We start from the raw sequence: 22,428 nt of genomic DNA, 5'->3' as shown, positions 1-22,428 counted from the left end.
GAGTAACTTCATTCCGTGGCGCGGATACGATGTTGTAACATTATGATTGAGTGATGTAACTATAAATAAGTAAGGACATAGGGAAGTGATATCACGTTGAGTGATCCATAGATGGCGTATTCAAGAATTATCCGCACATTATTTGAAGAAAATCTAACACTGGCCCATGGTAAAATCAGCAGGACAATAACCTCACTATTCTTCTCTGCGACTGAGCCTAATAAATGCATCCCCTAAAAGCCACGGACTTCCCACTTTACTGAAATCCAACATAGAAAGGTTCATAGGTAGGTCATCATTCTCCAAGGCGAGATCATAATTTTTGAGGAGATGAGAAACCAGCCCTTGGGCGATAATTCCGGCCAGTGCCTCCCCTGGGCATCGATGACAGCCAGCACCGAATTGCATGAATGCGACCTCCTGTGGGTTGTTCAGATTCCGAGTGCCAGAATCGTGCCCTAACCAACGCCTAGGAAGCCACTTGTGTGGATCGTGGTAAATCTCAGGGTCATGGTGTGTAAGGTAAGGAGATATGCAGACAATCCAGTTGGGAGGGACCGTATACCTGCCTTCATCCAGGTCCACGGGGCGATGCGTGGTTCGAAACATGTGGACCCCTGAGTAATGACGACCACTCTCTTTGATACATGCCAAAAGCTCAGGAGTGTGGCGTGCATCCATATCATGAGCGTCCAATGCCTTGCGCACCTCAGATATGTACTCCGGATTGCGAAGTAACTAAAGGTAAGGTATATATTCGTCAATGATCCGAGCAGCACTTCATGGTGATTTTGGTAACTGACCTCTATGATTGTCCATGCAATGCTGGCTACTGTGCTTGTATGGGCAGCGAACATCATCACTGTATGATGTGAAGGAAGCCAGTCGGCGAGGTGGGCGGTTCGTGGATCCTCCAGGGTAAACGAAATATAGTCCAAGGAGTCCTTCCATGCTTGAGGATCCTTGCGCCGCTCCGCAAGCTGTTGTTGAAAGATTCGCCTAAATCGGTCTCTGTGTTGTTGCAGTCGACGCGATGGTGGATGGGGGACCCAGTCGGGCAGGAGCATGTTAAGAGGATGACCTATATCTGTCTCCATATGATGCACTATATCGTAAAGCTCGTCCAGATGGTTCTCGTAGAAGTCTTGACCCATTAAGCACCGCACAATCACTCGGTGCACAAAACGGGAGGTCTCTTCGAAGATTTGGACCCTATCTTGCTGGCTCCAGATCTCAAGCACCTTGTCAGCTTCCTCCTCGACCAACTGGGTGTAGTGATCCAAAGCGACCTTCCGATTCACGCCGCGGTTCAACGAGGAGACCAAGGTCCGGAAGTGGTCAAAATAACCTGGTTGAGCGATTTTCCTAAGAAACAAGCCCTGGAACGGATCATTAGCCTGGTGAAATTTGATTCAGTTGTAATGGAAGTCCTACAATGCCACCACCGAATGACCATGTGTCCTCCTTAACGTCGGTATACATGCGGTTATATCTGGTTCCACGCAAGTAGATGAGGTTTGCAAAGAGCAGTTTAACCTGAAATACAGATCCACATTTCTTACTTGCTTTCTGTATGAAGCTTACAGGATCTTTCAGAAATGCAGCTGCGTCGCCGATGCGCGGTAGTCCAAAATTTGGGGCAGGAGGACATTTCTTCCCATCCTCAGAATTCAACGAAAGGAAAACGAGTGACAAAACAAATGTGACGGTGCAAACCAATGCGCAGCCAAGCTGCTTCTCCGAAAGTCCGGATGAAGATAGGACGTGTGCGATCATTTTGTCTGTTCGTGAAGGCACTGATGTTCTAGATAAGAATTGGGTGGAGGAGAGAGAAAAAAAGCGAGACAAGGGAACAAACCGCGCGGTCTTTCTACGTGAGAATTGTGATTAGACGGCTCATTCCTCTCGAGCACCATATCCACATGCGTGAAAAAATGAACATTCTCGTGTAACGATATTCCCTACACCCTATGATGTGATATACCTAGGCGTTCCATCGATCAGAAATTCAAGAAATATCCGTGGGCCGGTCAGCCGTGTGCGGCCCTGAAGATAAGCAAGGGCGTATGAAATAAATCAGGGTGGAATCATTCATACTCGGGGGAGATATCCGCTGCTCTACGATTGGACTTCTACGGTGATCCCGAATGACGTCACCTATGCAGCGCTCCATTGCTCATTCTTGAGGTTGCCTAGTCGCTCGATATAAGTGAGGCAAGGTTTGCAGAACTAGAGCAGAACCCGAGGTTGTATTGGAGTATTTGGCAATGAGACATCGCGGGGCAGAGATAACGGGCCGTCCCATGACACTTTCAAGGCTGGAAGGCCTTATTAGAAGATTTGATTATTATTTGGAGGGATATAAAGTACTACCTGAATAGGACATGAGATTCATTGACCCAAATTTACCGGCTGTGCACTTATCTGGAGTGGGACGGAGGATTTCTTCACTGCGACATAGATTAGGCCATTCCATGCTATACGGAATTTGAACGAGACATTCCGCCCCTTTCATGTACCACACTATACATTCATAGATCATAATATGTATCCGTTTCCAATCCTGACGTGGTATCAAGCATGACTAGCACACTAGATAAAGCCTGGGATCTCTATTGTTGCGAATGAACGAGAGTTCTGTCGTCTTAAAACATTCCCCAAAGCCTCTTCACAACTGTATGACTTGACTTTATCTCATTTGAGAACCGCTCACTATGGTATCAATCGCGCCGAGAGATCTTCGAGGATCTGAAGATTCAGGCACAACGAGTAAAGATATCTCGCCGCCGTTTTCTTCTCGCCCCTCAGAATCGTCCATATCCTCGGTCCATGGCCCCAACCACGCTGCTATCATAGGCTATGCCTGTCGCGTTGCTGGTGCAGATCGTCCAAGTAAACTCTGGGACAACATTGTCGAACAGAAAGACCTTAGGCAAGAGATGCCCTCTAATCGATTCCATATTGAGAATTTCTTTCATCCCAAAGGAACAAACAAGGGAACGGTAATAACATCACCCTTCTAAGCCCACCGACTTTGGGCGATGTTGATCAGAGCACTGCTGACTGCGATATATCATGCCAGACAAATACCAAGCATGGTTACTTTCTTGATCAAGATCTGGGGGTGTTTGATCGTAGCTTTTTCCGCATTTCCGGCAAGGAAGCCGAAGCTATGGACCCCCAGCAGCGCCTCCTTCTTGAAGTGGTGTACGAGGCGCTCGAAGATGCCGGCCTTACTTTGGATGAAATAGATGGATCAGACACCTCGGTCCTATGTGGCTCATTCACAAATGACTACAATGCCATGCTCACTAAAGATTTGGAGTACTACCCCAAATATACTGTGACGGGGACAGGAAACGCCATCCTCGCCAATCGGGTGTCCTATGCTTTCAACCTTAAAGGGATGAGTCTCACAATCGATACTGCATGCTCTTCCTCTCTGGTCTCCTTCCACTTCGGCGCCCAGGCGATCCAGAATGGAGAATGTGACATGTCCATTATCGTGGGCTCAGCGCTCCATTTTGATCCGAATATTTTCATCACCATGACGGACTTGGGAATGCTGTCCGAAGAAGGTCGCTGTCGGGCATTCGATGCCGATGGGAGAGGTTACGCCCGAGGAGATGGAATATGCGCCGTCATCCTGCGCGGACAGAACAAGGCGCAACTGTATGGAAATCGGATTCGCGCTGTTGTGAAGGCCACCGGGTCTAATCATGATGGAATGACACAGGGGATCACTCTGCCTTCCCCAGAGGCACAGGTGGACCTGATCCAACGAACCTATCAGTCCTGTGGGTTAGATCCCGCCGACACACAATATGTAGAAGCGCATGGTACCGGCACTGCTCGCGGGGATCCGCTGGAGATGAGAGCCATCGGTACATGTTTTGCCTCCAAACAGCGCAGTCAGCCCCTATACGTTGGATCTATCAAGACCAATATAGGACATACGGAAGGGGCATCCGGAGTCGCCGGCCTGATCAAAGCCACAATGGCCCTTGAAAAGGGGAAAATCCCACCAAATATGCATTTCAAGAGAGCGAACAAAGAAATCGCATTTGACGACTGGGGGATTCAAGTGCCCACGGATTTGATCGATTTCCCCACCAACAGTCAGGGTACGAAGAGAGTCAGTATCAATTCCTTTGGCTATGGTGGCTCCAATGCACATGTAATTCTCGAAGCATTTGGTCCATTTCCCGACAACATCGTTCAACCAGGCTCGACGGTTTTAAAAGCTTTTGAGGCCGATGTCATTGGTCGCCCGTTCCTGGTGCCATTGACCTCGCACTCGGAGAAAGCAGGGAAGGTGTGGACTGACAGCCTCACGGCTTATCTGCAAGAAAAGCCGGAGACCCTCGTGTCCGATTTGGCTTACAGTCTGACCAATCGTCGAACCCTTCATGAAAAACGATCCTTCGTTATTGGAACGAGTGCAGTGGACGTCGTGAACAAGCTGGAAAATGTGCCCCCGTGGACAAGGGCCAAGCAAGACCCTTTACGACTAGGATTTATTTTCACCGGCCAGGGTGCTCAATGGCATTCAATGGGCCGCGAATTGATTTCCAAGGTCTCGATATTCAGGCAGACTTTGGAGAGAGCCGATCGTGTTCTATCCAGTCTACCCGATGGCCCATGTTGGTTGATCGTGGAAGAGCTTTCCAGGACAAAGGAGGAGTCCCGGCTCGCAGAAACCGAATTATCTCAGCCTGTTTGCACAGCGGTGCAATTGGCGATTTTGGAGCTCCTGAAGAGTTGGGGGGTTGTTCCAGCAGCATGTGCTGGACATTCGTCAGGGGAGGTAGCAAGTGCATATGCGGCAGGCATTTTATCTTTCGATAGCGCAATGTGTGTCGCATATTATCGCGGTTTGCACATGTCAAACAAAGCGCTACAGTTAGGAAAGGATAACATCCCAGGGGCGATGTTAGCTGTGGGATTAGGGCAAGCTGAAGCTGCCTTGGAGATCAGGGACTATCCAGGCCGAGTGGTCATCGCCGCAGTGAATAGCCCATCTAGTGTCACTCTATCTGGAGACGAAGATGCAATTATCGCTGTCAACGAAGGCTTGCAAGCTCGAAATGTTTTTGCACGTCGCTTGCAGGTAAAACAGGCGTTCCACTCCCACCACATGAGCCCCCTCGCACCGGCATACGAGAAAGCGCTAGTCGAATGTTCCAGTTTTGTAGTAAAGCCCTCTGAAACACGGATGTTCTCCAGTGTTACTGGCCGAGTGGCCAAATCAGACAAGATGGGACCAGAATACTGGGCCGCCAACATGACCGGCACTGTTCGATTCTCTGACGCCTTGGTCGGAATCCTCCTCGATGATATGGAAAATGAAAACCTCGATGTCCTGATCGAGATTGGACCTCATCCAGCACTGAAAGGCCCATCTAAGCAGGTGATGAAGAGCTTAAACATGGATCTGCCATATTTTTCATCTTTGACACGGGGAGCCCCAGATTTTGAGGGAATGCTGGCTTTGGCTGGCCAGCTCTTTCAACTGGGTTACCCGGTCGACCTGTCGGCGCTTAACAGTGATATTTACCTTACCGAAAATGATGTTGCACATCAAATATCCTCTGCTCAAAAGCTGCCCGACCTGCCAACGTATGCATGGGATCATTCCGAGCGGTTTTGGGCGGAGACCCGAATCATCCATGAGCATCGTCTACGTCCCTATCGGCATTCAATTTTGGGCACCATTATGCCCGGCTCAATTGAGAAGCATACCCGTTGGCGGAATTACTTGAGGGTTCGAGAGTTACCCTGGCTTGGCGACCATGTGGTGGATGGGAAGGTCGTCTTTCCGGCAGCAGGTTATATGAGCCTTGCCATTGAAGCTGCCATCCGATCGAAGGGGGAGGTTGGTGATTTCAATGGTCTAGCCTTACGGGACATTTCCATAAAAGCCGCGTTAGTTCTTGACGACTCTGATATGGGTACCGAGGTGATCCTGGATATCCGCCCTCGAACCACTTCCGCCAAGTCGAAGTCCAATACATGGCTTGAATTCTCCATTTTCTCCTATGCTGCTGGTGGTGAGGCATGCACAGAGCACTGCACAGGTCTGGTTTCAGTTGAGGATCATGCGAACAGGCAGATGTCACTAGAGGAACATGAGCTGCGACAGAAGCAAAGCACCTCGTGTTCCTCGGCACGGGGCTTCTACCGTCATTTGCATGACCTTGGACTGCAGTATGGTGCAGGCTTCAAGCTTTTGACTGGGAATATAGAGTGTGGCTCTGGTTTTGCTTCCTCGACACTCACATTCAGTCCCGAGAAATATGCAAGTCAACCTGCAGATGTGACTGTTCTTCACCCGACCATGCTAGATGCCACGTTCCACACCATATTTGCTGCTCTCGAGGGTCTTATGGGAAAGGACCTGGACGTAGCCTTTGTGCCCACCTTCCTCCAATCATTGGAAATTTTGCCCGAGATGATACCGATCAAGGATGCTAAGGGACCGCAGGAGGTATGGGTGGCATCATCAGCTCATTTCTCTGGCCCCCGAGCTGCCGTCAGTGATTTGGTAGTCTACAATCAAGACACCGGTCGGGCATTGGTGTCTGTGGCCGGTCTCCGACTGACCTCATTGAGTAATGGGGATGATACCAATGACCGCTCTTTGTTCTTCCGTACACGATGGCAACCAGCCTTTGATCAACTGATGATGTCGTCTTCACCGGCTCTACACCAGGCGGGCCTAGAACACTTGCTCCATCTCTTCGTGCATCAGCACCCGAACACAAGGATACTCCATGTCACCTCTGATATTGAGCATACCAGGGAGATTGTAAACTTGTTGACTGACAATAGCAACGAACGGCGTGTGTTCCAGTCTATTACAGCCGTTGCGTGCAACAAGTCATTCGATGATCAATTCCAAGATGAGCTAGCGGTACTGCAAAAAGAGCGGCCAGGTTTTGTTCTTTCAGAAGCACCAGAAGAGCAGAGTTTTGACTTGGTGATTGTGAGTAATGCCAAAGATCAAGACGTTTTACCTTACATCAAAGATGACGGCTATGTTATCACCAACGGTTGCATCATTGATCAATCGAAACTGAAGAAGCTTTTCGATGGGCAAAACATCAATGTGTGGCAGAAGAGCACAGAGACTCTATGCTACCAGAAACCAATTCTCTTGTGTCTGTCATCCAAGCCTTCCCGCCGTACGCTAGACCTGGTATCGCATCTCAAAGCTAAAAACAAGCAGCGTTCTATCTCTTCTGTCTCGATCGCTGAGCTACCTAGCAGATTGAGCGAGGACTCCGACTTGGTCATTTTGGCTAGCTTAGACCAAGATCTGTTTGCGCAGATGAAGCAGGAGGATGAGCTCGAGTTCAATGCTACCAGGGAAGTGCTCACCCGCCCAGACATGAATGTCCTATGGCTGCTTCATGGAGCCACCTCCAACGTGACGAGCCCTATGGGGGCTTTAATTATTGGGCTGAGTCGGAGCGCGCGGTCCGAAAATGCAAGCTTGCGGCTGCTGACTCTGGATCTTCCTGATGAATGGGCTCACGAATCGGTTGTGACGTTGATTCCTCAACTGTTGAATCCAGCGATCCAAGAAGAAGAGTTTTCTCTTCGGGAAAATGTCCTTTCTATTCCTCGCATTGTGAACGATGACGGCCTTAATTCAAGGGTTCCAGGAGGCGTGGCTTCAGGAGCCAAGGCGGAGCCCTTCAATTCCGAACATCCCATCAGGCTGGCTATTGACCAGGTTGGTTTACTGGAAACGCTTGTCTGGGAGGAAGATCATGAGATTATCAACGAGGATCTCGCGGCAGATGATATTGAAATTGATGTCCGCGCTTCCCCCATAAATTCCCGAGACGTTGCTGCCGCTGTGGGTATTCTCGATGACTATATGCTAGGCGACGAGTGTGCTGGCATTGTCCGGAAAGTGGGTAAAAATGTCAATCCTGCAGATTTCAAGTCTGGAGATCGCGTGTTAGCTCTGCGGCCCGGGAGGGGAGCTCATCGTTCCGTCGTCCGAAACCCTGCCTGCCACTGTTACCGGTTGGGTCAAATGCCCTTCGAACAGGCAGCCGCCGTGCCTTTAATTCTGACCACCGCATACTACTCTCTTGTCGATACCGCAAGGCTACAACCTGGCGAAACTGTTTTGATTCATGCCGCAGCTGGCGGAGTCGGCCAGATGGCAATTCAGATCGCCCAAATGATCGGTGCCAATATCATCGCCACAGTTGGCTCTCCCGCAAAGCGGGATCTACTGATCTCTCAGTATGCTCTGGCTGAGGAGAATATTCTGAACTCTCGAGACAATAGCTTTGTCGACGGAGTTATGAGGCTGACCGACGGCAGGGGCGTGGATGTCGTCCTGAACAGTCTGGCTGGCGAACTTCTTCACGCGTCTTGGAACAGTTTAGCCACATTTGGCCGCTTTGTCGACATTGGAAAACGTGACATCCATGAGAACACGACTATTGGGATGGCGCCATTTCGACGAAACGTTTCGTTTTCCTCAGTTGATTTGGTGACCATCTACAAACACAATCGACAGTTAGGTGCTCAGCTGCTCAGAGACTGCTGCAACCTGGTCCACGAAGGCAAGATTAAATTACCCGAGACAATATTCACACTTCCATATTCAGAAGCTGTGAGGGGTTTTAGAATGTTGCAGATGGGCCAGCACACTGGAAAAGTGGTTCTGGTAGCCAACAATGACGAGGTCGAGGTTGCGGTCCGCCCGGCGACTTGGAATACCCTAAAAAATCAACTCAGTCCAACCAAGACTTACCTCATCGTTGGTGGCTTGGGAGGTTTGGGACGCAGCCTGGTTGAGTGGATGATGCAGCGACAAGCCAGAAGCCTGGCCATCCTCTCGCGATCCGGTGAAGATCGTGAGGAGGCAAAATCTACAGTTTCATGGCTACGAACACGCGGTGTCAAGGTCGCCGTGTACAAAGGGGACGTCGCCAACCCCACCGATGTACAAAACTGCATCAGCAAGATTCAAAATCTAGGCGGCGTGATTCATGCTGCCATGGTTTTGGCCGATGCCCCGCTGCAGAGCATGACTTATTCTCAGTGGCAGAAATGCGTTCAACCAAAAGTTCAGGGGGCGTATAACCTACATAACGCGACAATGGGTATCCCACTCAATTTCTTTGTATGCTTCTCCTCCATTTCCGCATTTTTCGGCGGTAAAGCGCAGGCCAATTATGCCGCTGCGAATGCGTATCTGGACAGCCTGATGGGCTATCGCCGACAGCTTGGCCTACCTGCTTCCACTATGAACTGTGGGCGTATAACTGGGCACGGTGTTGCAGCTGAAGATGCCGCGCTGGAACGATTCATGGAGGATATAGGCTATGATGGGGTTAACCGACAGGAGCTGCTCTACCAAGTAGAAAATGCCATCTTCTCGCACAGCCCCTCGCAAGTCTCTTTGAATGGAGTTGCCTTGTACCAGACCCTGACAGGCGTCACTCTTGCACGTGACGATGTATTTTGGGCCAAAAGATCTATCTTCAAAAATCTATATCGCAACCATGACTTCAACGTGCAATCTGGCCAGCGAGGAGCTGGAGGAGAAACGAGTCTGTTGGCTGTATTTCAGCAGGTCACAGATCCTCTGGAGCGATTCGATCTCATTCTGGAGCGATTTGTCAACAAGCTGTCCATTCTACTTGGTCTGTCGCCCGAATCACTCAAGCCGGCAGATCCAGTTTATGGACTAGACTCATTAGTGGCCATCGAGCTGCGCAACTGGTTTACTAAAGCCCTGGGAGTCGACATAGCACTCTTTGATGTGCTTTCAGCCCCATCTATCAGAGCCTTGGTAGATAAATGCGTGACTATCTTTGGTACGCAAGAGCGCAAAGCTCCTCGGTCCGGGCCACAGAATACAAGTGCTTCCTCACCACAAGTTGGCGCTACGCCGCAGGCTCTGAACGTCCCGAAAGCAGACTTGTCGCAGCCACTCCCCCTGTCCACCTTTCAGACCCGCTTATGGTTCTCTCACATGCTCGCTGCAGACAAGTCCCTACTGAATCTTCCAGTTGTCATGTATCTTCATGGAGTGCCTGATCATAATATCCTTGAGAAATCAATTTCGGAGCTGATTTTCAGGAATCCAATTTTGCGGACCGCATACCAGGAGGGAGAGGAGTATGGCGAGCAAAGAGTAATGCACGATCGAGAATTCATTCTCAAATGTCAAGATGTATCTGAAAACGAAGATGCAACCCAAGCCCTGAAGCCCCTTGTTGCGGCTCTGAAGATGAAGCAGATGAAAATCGAAGAGGGGGAGGTGATTGATGGAACTTTGGTCAAAATCAATGAAGATGACTTTGCCTTAGTGCTCATAATGCACCACATCTGCACGGACCGAAGTAACACACAGCCATTGATAACGCAGCTATCCGCAATTTACGACACCCTTGGTCAGGGAGGAAACATCAGCACTATCCCAAGTCCCAAGTTGAACTACGCAGACTTCACTCTGTGGCATAATGACTTTCTGTCAACGAGCTCCATGAGTTCGGAAATCGAATTTTGGAAGAATCAGCTATCTGGAATGCCTTCCAGCTGTGAGCTGCTACCATTCGCCAAGTCGGAACGGCCTTCATGGGATGATTATGGCCGGGCGACCACCACGGCAGAGGTAAGCCCAAGTCAACTCAAACGTATGAAGCGGATCTCCTTGCAGTCCAAAGCCAGCCCATTCCAATTTCTCTTCGCCGCCTTCCGGGCCTTTCTCTACCGCTACACTGCGGACAAAGATCTGACGATCTTGATGGTGGATGGAAATCGACCCCATGCGGACTTAAGCGACGTGCTGGGATTCTTTGTCAACGTGACCCCGATTCGGTGCCAAAGCACATGTGAGGGCAGCTTCGAAACTCTTTTGTTATCTACAAGGGACCGTATTTTAGAGTCCATGTCCCACAGTGCTGTGCCATTTGACCTGATTGTCACGGAAACCCAACAGAATAGAAGTACTAGTCACTTCCCATTGGGCCAGGTTATGATCAACTATCAGCAACCGGATGGCCAAGAAGTTTATCAGACTAAAGACTTTGTCTTTCAGAAGACTGAAGCACAAGATATGGTTTCTGGTTGTGAACTGACTCTTCGAGCTCGAGAAGACCCGGATAATGCCCTTCAACTGCAGCTGGAATACTCCACCACGTTATATGGAGACACCGATATGCACGTTTTCCTTGAAAACTTCAAGACTTTCCTCTCGAGCCTCATTCAGGACCACCGACAGCCGATCGATGAAGTCATTTTATCCGGTCCCAAGGAGATTGAGCGACTGAGAGACGATTTCTGGAATGGCAATTCAGGGTCTGATTCTCGGCAGCATCCGAGCCTAGCTGGACAAATCCTCCATGTCGCAGAGATGCAACGGAATGCCATTGCCATCACGACGTCGGAGGGTCAGGCCATTACTTATAGTTCTCTGGTTGACTCCGCTCGTCGATTGGCCTTTTCGCTACAGAGTGCAGGTATTGGGCCTAGGCAACGCATTGGGATACTCACCACCCCGGGTATTGACATGGTGACCGCCATGCTGGGAGTTTTGTTCAACCGATGTGGTTATGTTCCAATGGACTCCACCATGGCTGTGGGACGCCTGGCATTCATCACTGACGATTCCGGCATTGATTTACTGCTTTTCGATGAGGCGTGCAGCATCTTATCCTCCAAAATTCGCTCCCAGGCTGAAGGACATTATGATACGATGAGCATCAAGAAAGCCACGAGCTCGCAAGGGCTGGCAGATCTTCATCAGACTTTGCATGGTGATCCTTTCTATGTGATGTATACTTCGGTGAGTTGACCCTACACGGCAAGCTGGAGAATGACCGAAAGCGCTAACCATTGGCTGTCCAATGATTTAGGGTAGTAGTGGTACACCCAAGGGTGTTCCAATTTCCCAACAAAATGTTCACGAAATGCTGGCAGCGATGCAGGAAAAGTTCAAATTTTGCCCCGACGACCGGTTTCTACACCAGATCTCACCTTCTTTCGACCTTTCTGTGGTGGAGCTTTGGTCATCGCTGGCCATCGGCGCTAAGCTTTGCATTGCCAGCATGGGGATACGACATGATCCCGTGCTTCTTGGTGAATATATGCGCCAAGAGTCTGTGACCGTCACTTACTTCACCCCAACTCAATTTGCTCTGGTGATAGAGCATAACGGTGCGGCCTTGGCGGCATGTCCCGACTATCGTATTGCATTGCTATGTGGAGAACGATTGCCCTCACGCCTCGCGGATGCATTCTACCGGTTGCAATGCCCGGCAACTCTGTATAATGCTTGGGGCCCAACTGAGGCAGTTGTCCAGACTACTCTCCATCCGGTCCGCTGGCCGGAGGATGATATTATTAACATCCCCATCGGCAAATCTCTTGGAAAATGCCGACATTATATCGTGGATGGGTGCATGAATCCCCTACCGGGGGGCTTCATCGGGGAAATTTGCATTGGAGGCCCCCAAGTAGCGACCGGGTACTGGAATCGCCTCGAGGTCAACCGTAAGCAGTTCATGGACAACCCATTTGCCTCTGCGCACGATAAGAAGCGTGGATGGACGACCCTCTTCCGAACTGGAGACTTGGGCCGTTTCCTGCCTGACGGAAACCTGGAATTCCTGGGTCGCATCTCCGGCGACAAACAAATTAAGCTGCGTGGATATCGAATCGATCTTGGTGAGATTGAACATGTCCTGCACCGGTCTACATCACCGGATGAGGCCCAAGGCGTTGTCGATCTTGCAGTCGTGGCCTATTCAACAGGCGATGACTCCAGCTCAATGACAGACGACCGCTGGCTTGTCGCTTTCATTGTTCCCAAGCAGCCTATGACAACTGTGGTTGACAAGACCAGATTCGCCACGCTTCTGTCCTCACGCGCCAAGTCTTCACTCAGTCATTACATGCTTCCCAACGTGTATCAGTTTATTGAGAAACTACCAACCAACTCCAGTGGCAAGACAGATAGACGAGCCCTTCTCGGACTTGATATGGATTTCATCCGTCCAGATTTGGATGGCACAGCCTCGATGAATTCAAGTCAGAAGTCCTCTTTGCACAGTGGCCAAGCCCCGGCGGAGCAGGTTAGTGAAAGTACCATCAAGAAGGTCAATCAAATCTGGCAGGAAGTACTCAAGCTGGACACCCCTGTCCAACCGACGGCCAATTTCTTTGAAATGGGGGGCTCGAGCATTCTTCTCCTCCGTCTCCAATCCAAGCTCCGAGCAGCAATGAATATCTCTCTCAGCTTGCAGGACATGATTGGGGGACCGACGCCAATGCAACTAGCCCATCTGGTACATGGAAGGGCTCTTGGATCCACTACCTCCCATGAAGGAAATATAGATCACGTCGACTGGTTCATGGAGACTAGCCTGCCAAACCATACTCGTTATTATCCTTTGGCTTCCGGGGTAAAGTCCGATATGACTAATATACTCCTCACTGGCGCGGATACATTTCAGGGGATTCATTTGTTGGCCCATCTGCTTGTTCAGCATCCTGGGGTGATAATCCACGTCTTGGGCATGCATTCCCCCTCGACCATGCCCGTATATTCACGTTGCTATTGGAGAGCAGATTGATCAACGAAACACTAACGGGTGAGCAAATTCTCACTCGTGTTCATGTAATCAATGGATTCTTGGGTCAAGAGTCCAATTTTGGGCTCTCACCCACTGAATTTGAGCATCTTGGAAGGTCGATATCGACCATCTACCATCTCGCCTCAGAGGTCTCCCTGCTCAAATCCTTCCACGACCTGAAGCATATCAACACTACCTCTATCCTTTCCCTCATTGAGCTATCCCATCTCGGAGGGAGCGACATCCACTACCTATCGACCTGGAGTGTTCCCCACCTCCAATCCTGGTCTGACACTCAAAGATCCCTTCCCTCCATTAATATCCTCGAAAACAACGCAGGTCATTTTACTCCTCAGCCCACAAGCCAGCATGGCTACTTCAAGTCTCGCTGGGCAGCTGAAATGCTTCTCACAAGAGCGGCAGATCGAGGCTTCCCAATCACCATCTACCGAGCCTCCAGCAGTACCGGCAACACTAGCACTGGCGTCGCGTCCTCCCAAAATGACTTCGTCCGAGGCATGATTCTAGACATGATTCGCCACAACGTCATTCCAAAGGCCGGAACAACGGATCATCCTTTCGTGGTCGATTTCGTTCCCGTGAACTACCTCGTGGATGTTCTCTCCCGGCTTTCGGTGCAACGGAGGAATTCTCAGAAGGCCATTTCCCCAACTCGAGGTCTTCAAGTCTTCCACATCACCAACCCTAGGCCCCTTCCTCTGGATCAACTTCCGGCTCTGGTAGGGCTCATCCGTGGCGATGATGACGCGGGTCAGATTGGGCAACATGTCAGCGTGGATGACTGGCTTGCAAACTCAACCCAAGGCAATGCTGGTGAGGACGAACAGTTACGCCGAGAGGTCCTGGGTGATTATTTCCAGCAGGGTCATAATATGTTTGTGTTGGATCGAAGTTGCACTGATGCTGCACTAGCCGGTGCGGAAGATTTGGTGATTTGCCCGGCCATAGATGAGGCATATCTGCGGGCATTGTGGAAAGAGTGACCCACATGACTTTGCTAGGCATTCATAGTTGTTCTAAACTGTAATGCTAATTTTGTACTTTGTTTGAAGAATAGTCGTTCCCTTCGGGGCTACATTAATATGATTATCATTTACCTCAATGCGATTAAATTTTGCAGCCTGTATATTAAGCTCAGAATATTTGCGAATCCGTACATTAGGAAAGGAGTGGCGGAACTAAAAAGCTCGCTGATCTGGAAAATGATAGAAATGCCTCACCTGCAACCCCTATAGAAAGGGAGGATGGGTATCAAGAAATTAGGAAGTCGGGGCTTAGAGGAGCGAACCGCTACATACGCAGGCGCACATGGTGATTGGCACCTAAATCAAAAGGGTTGTGTAGTTGTAGATTGTTGTCACTCATACACAAGATCCAATGTGGTAAAGAGGCAGTACCGGCGTGCAAGGGCTAACTATGTAGACGGTAAATTAGATTGTAAGACAGTAAATGCTCGAATTATAGCCATAGAAGACTCGAGAGTAGGGGAAAATTCAGGGGAATAATCTCGGGGTCAAAATGCTCCATTTGCATGTCAATGTTTCGAAGGGGTGATCTTTACGAAACCAGGCATTGAGACCATAGAAGAAACGAATTTCTTCATTTTAGCACTGGACAAATGGCCCTTAGTTACGCAGCGGTATAGGCTCCAGCTGCCAAACCCCTATTTCCGGTAAATGTTGATGCCTTGGTGCCTATATTTGGCCTGCCGGCCTGAATTAACGTATTCAGCAAGCGAGTCTCGTATTCACCAAGGCCCACTATTTAAATAAGGGGGATGATATTGCCAAATACACAATGCTATCGCCCTAAAAGTCAGCCCTGGAAGTATCGCTTGATTAACCAGTTTAATTGTGACCCGACCACTTTCGTAACAAGTCTTTCATGAACTCATAAATTGGAACAAGAGTACAGAAATAAGTTTATATGAAACAACCGAAAATATTAGGCAAGGGTTGGGCCCATCCACAAATGGCTGATTGTATAAATCCCTATCTCACATCTAGGGAGTTGTTGAATAAGTCTCCCCATAAGGGCCGTACCCCCTTTAACAACCACATCAAGGCCCATATAGGTTAGTTATAACTGTGCTTAGTTAGTTAACAGCCGGGACTTGTTTGTGTTCATCCACCAACTCCCTTTACTACTACATACTAACTTTTAAACCTGGCTACAGCGATTAATCGGACCTAGTCTGCGAGCATCGAAGCACCATACTGCTGAGTTCCAAGTTCCAAAATAGCCTCATCAGCCTAGGGCAACATTAAAGTCAGCCTGGCCCGTTTGGAGGGTGATTCTCTGATATTATTAGTCCACTTACAGTCGTCATGTAGCGAACCGGTCTCGGCACGGATGAACGGATACTAATGAGGCCGCGCGTACCTGTATACGATCCACGGGCTGCGAAGAGCTCCTCGATCGGATGAGCTGTCGTGTTGATATAAGACTACTTTTGCGCAAGGCGATATAAGTCGGCCTCGCCGTTCTGTTGGCTAACCTTGGTTTGGGATTCAATGGGATCCGCAAGTGCCAAGAAAGCACTGTTTCAGCCTGATCAAGACTATCCAATAGTTAATGCTGCATAAGCGTAGGCGACAGAGGGTCAGTGCAGTGGTCGCGCGACGAAGGGTGATTCTCACCCGCTCTCACCCGGATTCTCACCCTATCTATTGCGCACTGACCCTATCTCACCCTAGTCGCGCGACGCTAAAGCGGTGCTCACCCTAAACTCACCCGGGCGGCAGCCACCCGACTATCTGCCGCATATAAGCCACACGCCGGTGAGTTGGTAGTTGGGTGGGTGACCACCAGCGAATCCTCACTGTTGTATGTTTTTTTTTCTATTTTGCTATTTTGAAAAAAAAAAGTCATGGTGAGTATGCCCGTCTGTCTACGCATGGACAGTAAACTTGCTCTTCTTCCTTAACTTGTCTCCATACATGAACAAATACCAAAATCCTACCACAAGGGGGATGCTTAACCCTCCAAGCAAGGTGCAACCCTTCCCTACCCCCAAGTTCAGATATAGCGGCCGCCCAAAAAGCACCGCACCCGCCGCGAATGAGCTTCGTAGCGCATCGTTGGCCGCAAACAGGCTTGCCGCGTACTCCGGATAGCTCAACGGGAGGTGTAGGAAGATACCCAACCCGACAACAAATGAGCACCCGCAAAAGATGACGACACCGAGTGTCGGCACGGGCCAGGGAACCGATGCACGCGCCGCCCATCCGAAGAGAAACATGCCGATTGGAATGCCTAACACGCCCACGAGGCCGGGGCGTAGAAAGGTCTCCTGAACGTCGAAAGTGCCGAGTCGCTCGAAGCGGCGCTGGACGAAGACACGGTACCAGCTGCAGTACCAAGTTGCACCGATGATGCATGCGATGAGAACGCAGACAAAGACCACGCTAGTCTCGCTAATGTTGAAGCCGTATTCGGTAGGATATACAATGGGGATTACTTCGAAGAAGGAGTAGTAGATGCCGTATGTAAGAGAGGTCTGAATCTCCTGTCAGTAAACCATCACAATATCCAAATCAGCGCAAGCTTTGAACAAGTAGAACCTACATAAAAATTCGCAAACGCAATGGCAGGGTCCTTGAGGGTGATCTCGAATGGTTTAATAAGCGCAAGCTTCACTAGTTGGCTGCGCGAGACGCCCTTAGACCGCAAGGAATCGACGGTGACAAATCGGTCCGAACCGGTCTCTTGCCGGAGACGTTTGGCTTTGTAGAACAGTAGTGTTGGTGCCGATGTCTCGGGAAGAAACAACACAAGCAGGACGAAGACAAAGCCTGCGAGCCAGACTATCTCCCACATAGACCAGCGCCAACTAGCAACCTCCTTGTTAGTAGGTTCTGACAGCTAGATGCAAGACAGCCTTACCCTTTGACAGATACGGAGAATCCAGATAGCAACGGACCAAGCGCAGGGCCACAGTACATAGCACCGGACCACGCCGCCAGGGTGTACGGCGCATATACAACTGAAAACTGCAGTTTTCCGTCAGCTTTGTTGTAGTTATAGATGCCGTCGAGCATACCATGTCACTTAGGGACGCTGCCCCGGTCGCCAAACAGGGACTGCCAAAGAAGCCCTGTAAAAAGCGCACGACTAGGAACCCCGCAAAGCTTTTGCATATCGCGGCTATGGCCGACAGGGCAATGAAGATGGCGAATGTGATGATGTAGACGGGGTTCCGGCCAATATGCGGAATTTCACTCAACGGAGAGAAGAGAAGGGGCCCAATGCCATCTAATCCCCCATATTAGTATTTGATCAAGTACTTTCAGTCTGATTGAAGATATATTGACAACACTCACAACCGAGGACGTAGAGAGCTAGGCCCAGGGAGGCGACGGCCTCTGAAACGCCAAACTCTTCCATTACCTGCCTGTGTCAAGTCAACAACATAACCCCTTCGTTCATATGATAGATGTGTGCTAACGTACTCTTCGCTCGGGACGTATATTGATGATCCACAGTATACTGTGAATGTGTAGATACTACCAACACGCCGATTAACAACTGGTCAGCTAAATGGGTTGTGTATCTAACTCACCAAATAAGAAACGCCACCGCCACCTTTCTTGTTGTCGACCAGTTGTGAGGGTTTTCTATATCCTCATCGGATACCCTATTTATCATGTAAGTATGCACGTTACGGTGTCCACAAATAAGATGGATAAAACCGTTGCTCACCATGTCACTGGAATCCAGAGTTCCTCCTTTTCCTCTTTGTTCTCAGCGAAGCTCGAGTTTTCGCCGGTACAGTACTTATGCTTTTCGGTTGGAAATCCAATGACTTTGTTTCCGGTAACTAGTCGAGCAAATGCACCTAGTGCTGTTGTCCGAAAGAGATACGCCATCTCGTTTCTCTCTCTGTCTCGATTGCACGAACGATATGATGATTAAAACACAAGTGCACACGGTAGGCCAATAAATAAGAGAAATATTTCTTGCACTCTCCTTAAATTCTCCGAGAAGAACCAATTTCCGGTTAGGCAATTCGGAATCATCTCAACGTCGGAGTTTGTATGACCCACCATTAGGCTATTCGGGATTATCCACGTCCAACCGCAACAGAACTTAGTTATGAACAGAAATAGGGATCCAGATTTTTCTACTCGATGACATTCATCTACACCCTTTGGTTTGTTTGTATCGGTGTTCAGGCGGCGGGAGCAGTGTTACCCCGAGTGGCTCACGTTTTTGAAGTGCGACGACTGGGCTTCCACTACTAAATATGAACACTAAAGTGCATACTCCCTACTTTTACATTGTTCTAGGTGTTCCGAAAAAATACCCTTTATCAGCTAATACGCTCTTTGTTCCGAGCTTTTCCACCCCGCAGTGTGAGCGAATACCTTCTTAGTATACTTGCGCATACCATCAACGATTGCAGGTATACGGAATATAGTTAATTGAAGATGGGTTGGGTTGGTGCTTCGTCTCAAGAAGGTGAAGAGCGGAATTTGTTCTCAACTGAAAGTGTTTTTAAGCATATTTCGTTTACCCGATGGAGGTGCAGGTATATATGGTGCTCCGACCAAAATGCACCATTGAAATTGCCTTAGGTCATGGTTCCTATTGCATTAAACCACTCTCCGTCAAATAAATTAGCAACCATGGCATCCTGTTCCGCGAGGAGGTCAAATCCGGTGCTTGGTGGCAGAGGGACAGAATCCTCTCGCATAAGAGCATTGGCGATAACTCGCAGCTCATGCAGGATATTCTTAGCTCTGGGCCAGATATCTTCGTAGTGTTTGAGCGTGCCCAGGCAGACTCGTATGCGCGACCGCGCCACCTCAACCTCTTGTGGTGTGAATCCCGACTTGCAGGCGACCAGGTAGGCAATCGTGCAGCACGCTATCATACAAATGAGAAAGGGCGAGAGCTGAGCGGCACCTAGAGGCAGGATGGTCAAGCACTGGTTTTGATTGCGGACGGCTTGGAATAGCTTGTCTGAGTGTGTTCTATGATTGAATGCGCCCGTAGTTATCGCGCTAGAGACTAGAGGTGGTGGAGGTGTGCCACAGCTTGACAAATCTTCAGCGGGATCGTGTTGGAGGTTCGACAACGGCCGATGAATATACGCCAGAGCTCTGTGTTGTTAGTATAATCATCGAGCATTCTTTCTTCGGGGATGCATACGTGTACATCATCATGTGAGCTTGGAACATGAGCTGGTCTAGGAGAACAGGCTGTACGGCAAGCTGCCATTTGTCGGACGGAAGCATGACAAACCAACCGACGACAGAGGCCTCCAAGTCGCTACAGAGGATTTCCGCCTTGTACGGGTTTTCGTATTGAGTTGCCACTCTCAACGAGGAGACAAAAATACGCGTTGCATCGATAAGATAGGCAAATGATGAGAAGCGTATGGTGTCCAGCGCGTACTCTCGGTTTCGGTAATCGGTGGAGGAGGGCGTCGTTCGTGGTATATCCTAGGGTTCTACTATTCAGTAATCGAAATATATGTCACATCACACGGAAACAATATTACCGTGGAGCAGTAGTTGAGGTCATCACAAGGCAGATCGACATCGTGGTCCGTATCATATATCGACGTAATGAAGTCGTAGCGAATAACGGAAAAGTTCTGGTCGGACAAATAAAGCATCCACCATGTCCGCCTCCAGCTCTCGGCGAGCACGGGGTCGCTCTCGGCGGCCACATCGGCGAAAGCTTTGGTGTTCATGCCGATCAGCCTGGCTTGCTCAATCGCCTTTGCCAGAAGCGCTTCGGAGGCAGCTCGTTCGGCACACATGCTCTTGGTCAGTGCCATTAATAACGTCGTTTGAACTACGAATCCATCCACCACATCAACAAGTTGCTCGTCTAGCATGTTCTCTCTTTGCGAGGAAGACTCCCCGTAAGATGAACCAATATATTGCATGACGGCGAGCAGTGCTCGCAGGCTGGAGCATCCTGATGCTAGCTTCGCTTGAAGATTGTGCCTCGGTAGAACGAAGGGATGGCTGCGATGAAAGTATTCGTAGTATAAGTCTAACAGGGTGTTGTCCGCGCCCATGCTGTTTTCAACTTCGATGGCCGAGGCGAGTGGTACCTGGGTTGGAGTGAAGATTGAGGAGTGGTCTTCTTCGAGTACGGATGCACGTGTATCGGACGGTGTCAGCGCCTGAGAGGCAAGGCATGATATTGTGGGCTGCTTTCTCCTGGATTGCACGGCCTTGTATCTACTCAAAGTGTTAGGTTATACTGTATCGACAGAACACCAAATATAAACAGTAAACAGCCCTTATGAAGATGACGCCGGAAGCAAACCAAAATGTACCAAAGCTAGACCCCGAAAGTCACAAGTCATAACCTAAACCGACTTCCCCGAAAACGAAACCAGAGCATGCCGAGACTCCGTCAAAGGCCACAATCCCTGAGCAAAACCAACCGCCCCAGCAACAAGAAGCACATAATAAGCAACCGTCCACCCAATACCCAATCCACCACCGTTACCGCTGACCCCAATTTTGACATCATCAGAATCCTCTTTACCCCGAGTCATAGGAGGACCAATAGTCTCACCCGCCTCAACCCGTCCCCAGAACCGCGGCAATCCACACCAGTTACAGAAACTATGGATGAGAACCACGGACAGCAACGAGCCCGTCCGTAAATACACGAACGTCGCATACCAGCCGAAAATAGTGGTGTAGCCGAACTGGAAGAGTGACCGCAGCAGCGCAGCTATAGCTGGCGTATCTGGGTGCGTGAGACCGAACTCGTAGAAGTGGTGCACGTGCGCGATGCCGAAATACAGCGGCGCCAGGAACACGATTCGGCCCGGCGAGGTGTGTGCTAGTAAATGTAGCGGGACCATCGCGGATCGGAACATGACTTCTTCGGTGAAGGGGCCCTGGGTGATATTAGATTTGTTTGTTTGATACAAAAAGGACAGAAAAGGAAAAAGGAAGTGCTTACCGCGACATAATTCCTCCAACCAATCCAGCCACCCAGACATTCGGACAGACTACTACGACGGAACCAGAACTTCCATTCGCCCTCGACAATGCCACGCTCAAAGAGCGGACCGATGAATAGAATGGCGGTTAGGAGAAGACTGCGAAGGGTCTCTAGCAGGCCGACGGGCCACCAGCCGAGGAGTCTGGCACCGGCATTGAGGGAGGAATTATCCTCTTCGACGATGAACCAGAGGACCAGGACGGAACTCACGATACATGAGCCCGTGACGGCGCGGATGCGGGCGCGGATCACGGACGGGGCATCGCGACTGAGACTTGGGGATGGGCGGGTTGTTGGGGAGAGGTAGAATGGGACCACGTAGAGTAGTGTGAGGAGGACCTATATGGGAGTTAGATAGGATTTAGAGATATAAGTTTTTTTTTTTTTTTTTTTTTTCTTCTTTTCTGATGTTTCTAGGAGTTCTACATACAGATAGAAAAGCGACCGTGTGCTCTGACAAGGCAGGTTCATCTGGTTTCGTGTTAGTTGGGATATTTCTTTTTTAGATTTACCCCTGACCTACCCTGCTTGGAGTATAGACTCCTGAGCTGAGCCATTATCCCTAGAGGTGCCATGATCGGAGGAGGTTCAAGTTGCTATTTATGGATTTTTCAGATGAGAAGAGAAAAAAGGGATGACTTGGTTTCTTTGTTCCTGATACCGTACAATTTGACAGGTGATGATTGGATGGAAATGGTATAATACAGTATGGTACTGTCATCACACACTTCAATGTTAATTTGTTGCGATTGTTCTTTTCTTTTCTTCTTTTCCTCTTCTCTCCCTTTTGATATTGATTCTATATATATATATAGAT

At 49.5% G+C, this 22,428-nt stretch overlaps 5 protein-coding genes across 5 annotated transcripts; 2 read left to right on the top strand and 3 right to left on the bottom strand.

Moving 5' to 3' along the window:
* Window positions 1-195: 195 nt before the first annotated feature.
* On the bottom strand, window positions 196-1,776 carry N7516_007252 (cytochrome P450; the record flags this gene model as incomplete). The annotated part of the gene is made up of 3 exons (XM_057219972.1): window positions 196-738; window positions 804-1,397; window positions 1,585-1,776. The coding sequence occupies 3 exons, from the start codon at window positions 1,774-1,776 to the stop codon at window positions 196-198; spliced, it is 1,329 nt and encodes a 442-aa protein (XP_057074063.1).
* A 938-nt stretch (window positions 1,777-2,714) lies between these two features.
* N7516_007251 (lovastatin nonaketide synthase) lies at window positions 2,715-8,598 on the top strand (the record flags this gene model as incomplete). Its single annotated transcript, XM_057219971.1, has 3 exons — window positions 2,715-3,002; window positions 3,083-8,541; window positions 8,589-8,598. The coding sequence occupies 3 exons, from the start codon at window positions 2,715-2,717 to the stop codon at window positions 8,596-8,598; spliced, it is 5,757 nt and encodes a 1,918-aa protein (XP_057074062.1).
* Window positions 8,599-8,827: 229 nt separating this feature from the next.
* N7516_007250 (lovastatin nonaketide synthase) lies at window positions 8,828-14,614 on the top strand (the record flags this gene model as incomplete). Its single annotated transcript, XM_057219970.1, has 3 exons — window positions 8,828-11,821; window positions 11,892-13,322; window positions 13,601-14,614. The coding sequence occupies 3 exons, from the start codon at window positions 8,828-8,830 to the stop codon at window positions 14,612-14,614; spliced, it is 5,439 nt and encodes a 1,812-aa protein (XP_057074061.1).
* A 1,206-nt stretch (window positions 14,615-15,820) lies between these two features.
* N7516_007249 (Major facilitator superfamily domain general substrate transporter) lies at window positions 15,821-18,499 on the bottom strand (the record flags this gene model as incomplete). Its single annotated transcript, XM_057219969.1, has 10 exons — window positions 15,821-15,883; window positions 15,952-16,077; window positions 16,534-17,130; window positions 17,199-17,463; window positions 17,517-17,623; window positions 17,674-17,885; window positions 17,954-18,020; window positions 18,083-18,119; window positions 18,193-18,267; window positions 18,333-18,499. The coding sequence occupies 10 exons, from the start codon at window positions 18,497-18,499 to the stop codon at window positions 15,821-15,823; spliced, it is 1,716 nt and encodes a 571-aa protein (XP_057074060.1).
* A 704-nt stretch (window positions 18,500-19,203) lies between these two features.
* On the bottom strand, window positions 19,204-22,186 carry N7516_007248 (CAAX prenyl protease RCE1; the record flags this gene model as incomplete). Its single annotated transcript, XM_057219968.1, has 7 exons — window positions 19,204-19,735; window positions 19,785-20,077; window positions 20,137-20,830; window positions 20,972-21,504; window positions 21,570-21,950; window positions 22,042-22,082; window positions 22,135-22,186. The coding sequence occupies 7 exons, from the start codon at window positions 22,184-22,186 to the stop codon at window positions 19,204-19,206; spliced, it is 2,526 nt and encodes an 841-aa protein (XP_057074059.1).
* Window positions 22,187-22,428: the final 242 nt, after the last annotated feature.

The sequence above is a fragment of the Penicillium verrucosum genome (genome assembly GCF_028828655.1).
Source record: "Penicillium verrucosum strain IBT 35672 chromosome Unknown utg000002l_segment0_segment0, whole genome shotgun sequence".
Taxonomy (NCBI): Eukaryota; Fungi; Ascomycota; class Eurotiomycetes; order Eurotiales; family Aspergillaceae; genus Penicillium; species Penicillium verrucosum.
Note: the sequence above shows the minus strand (reverse complement) of the source record. Positions and strands in the feature narration are given on the sequence as shown.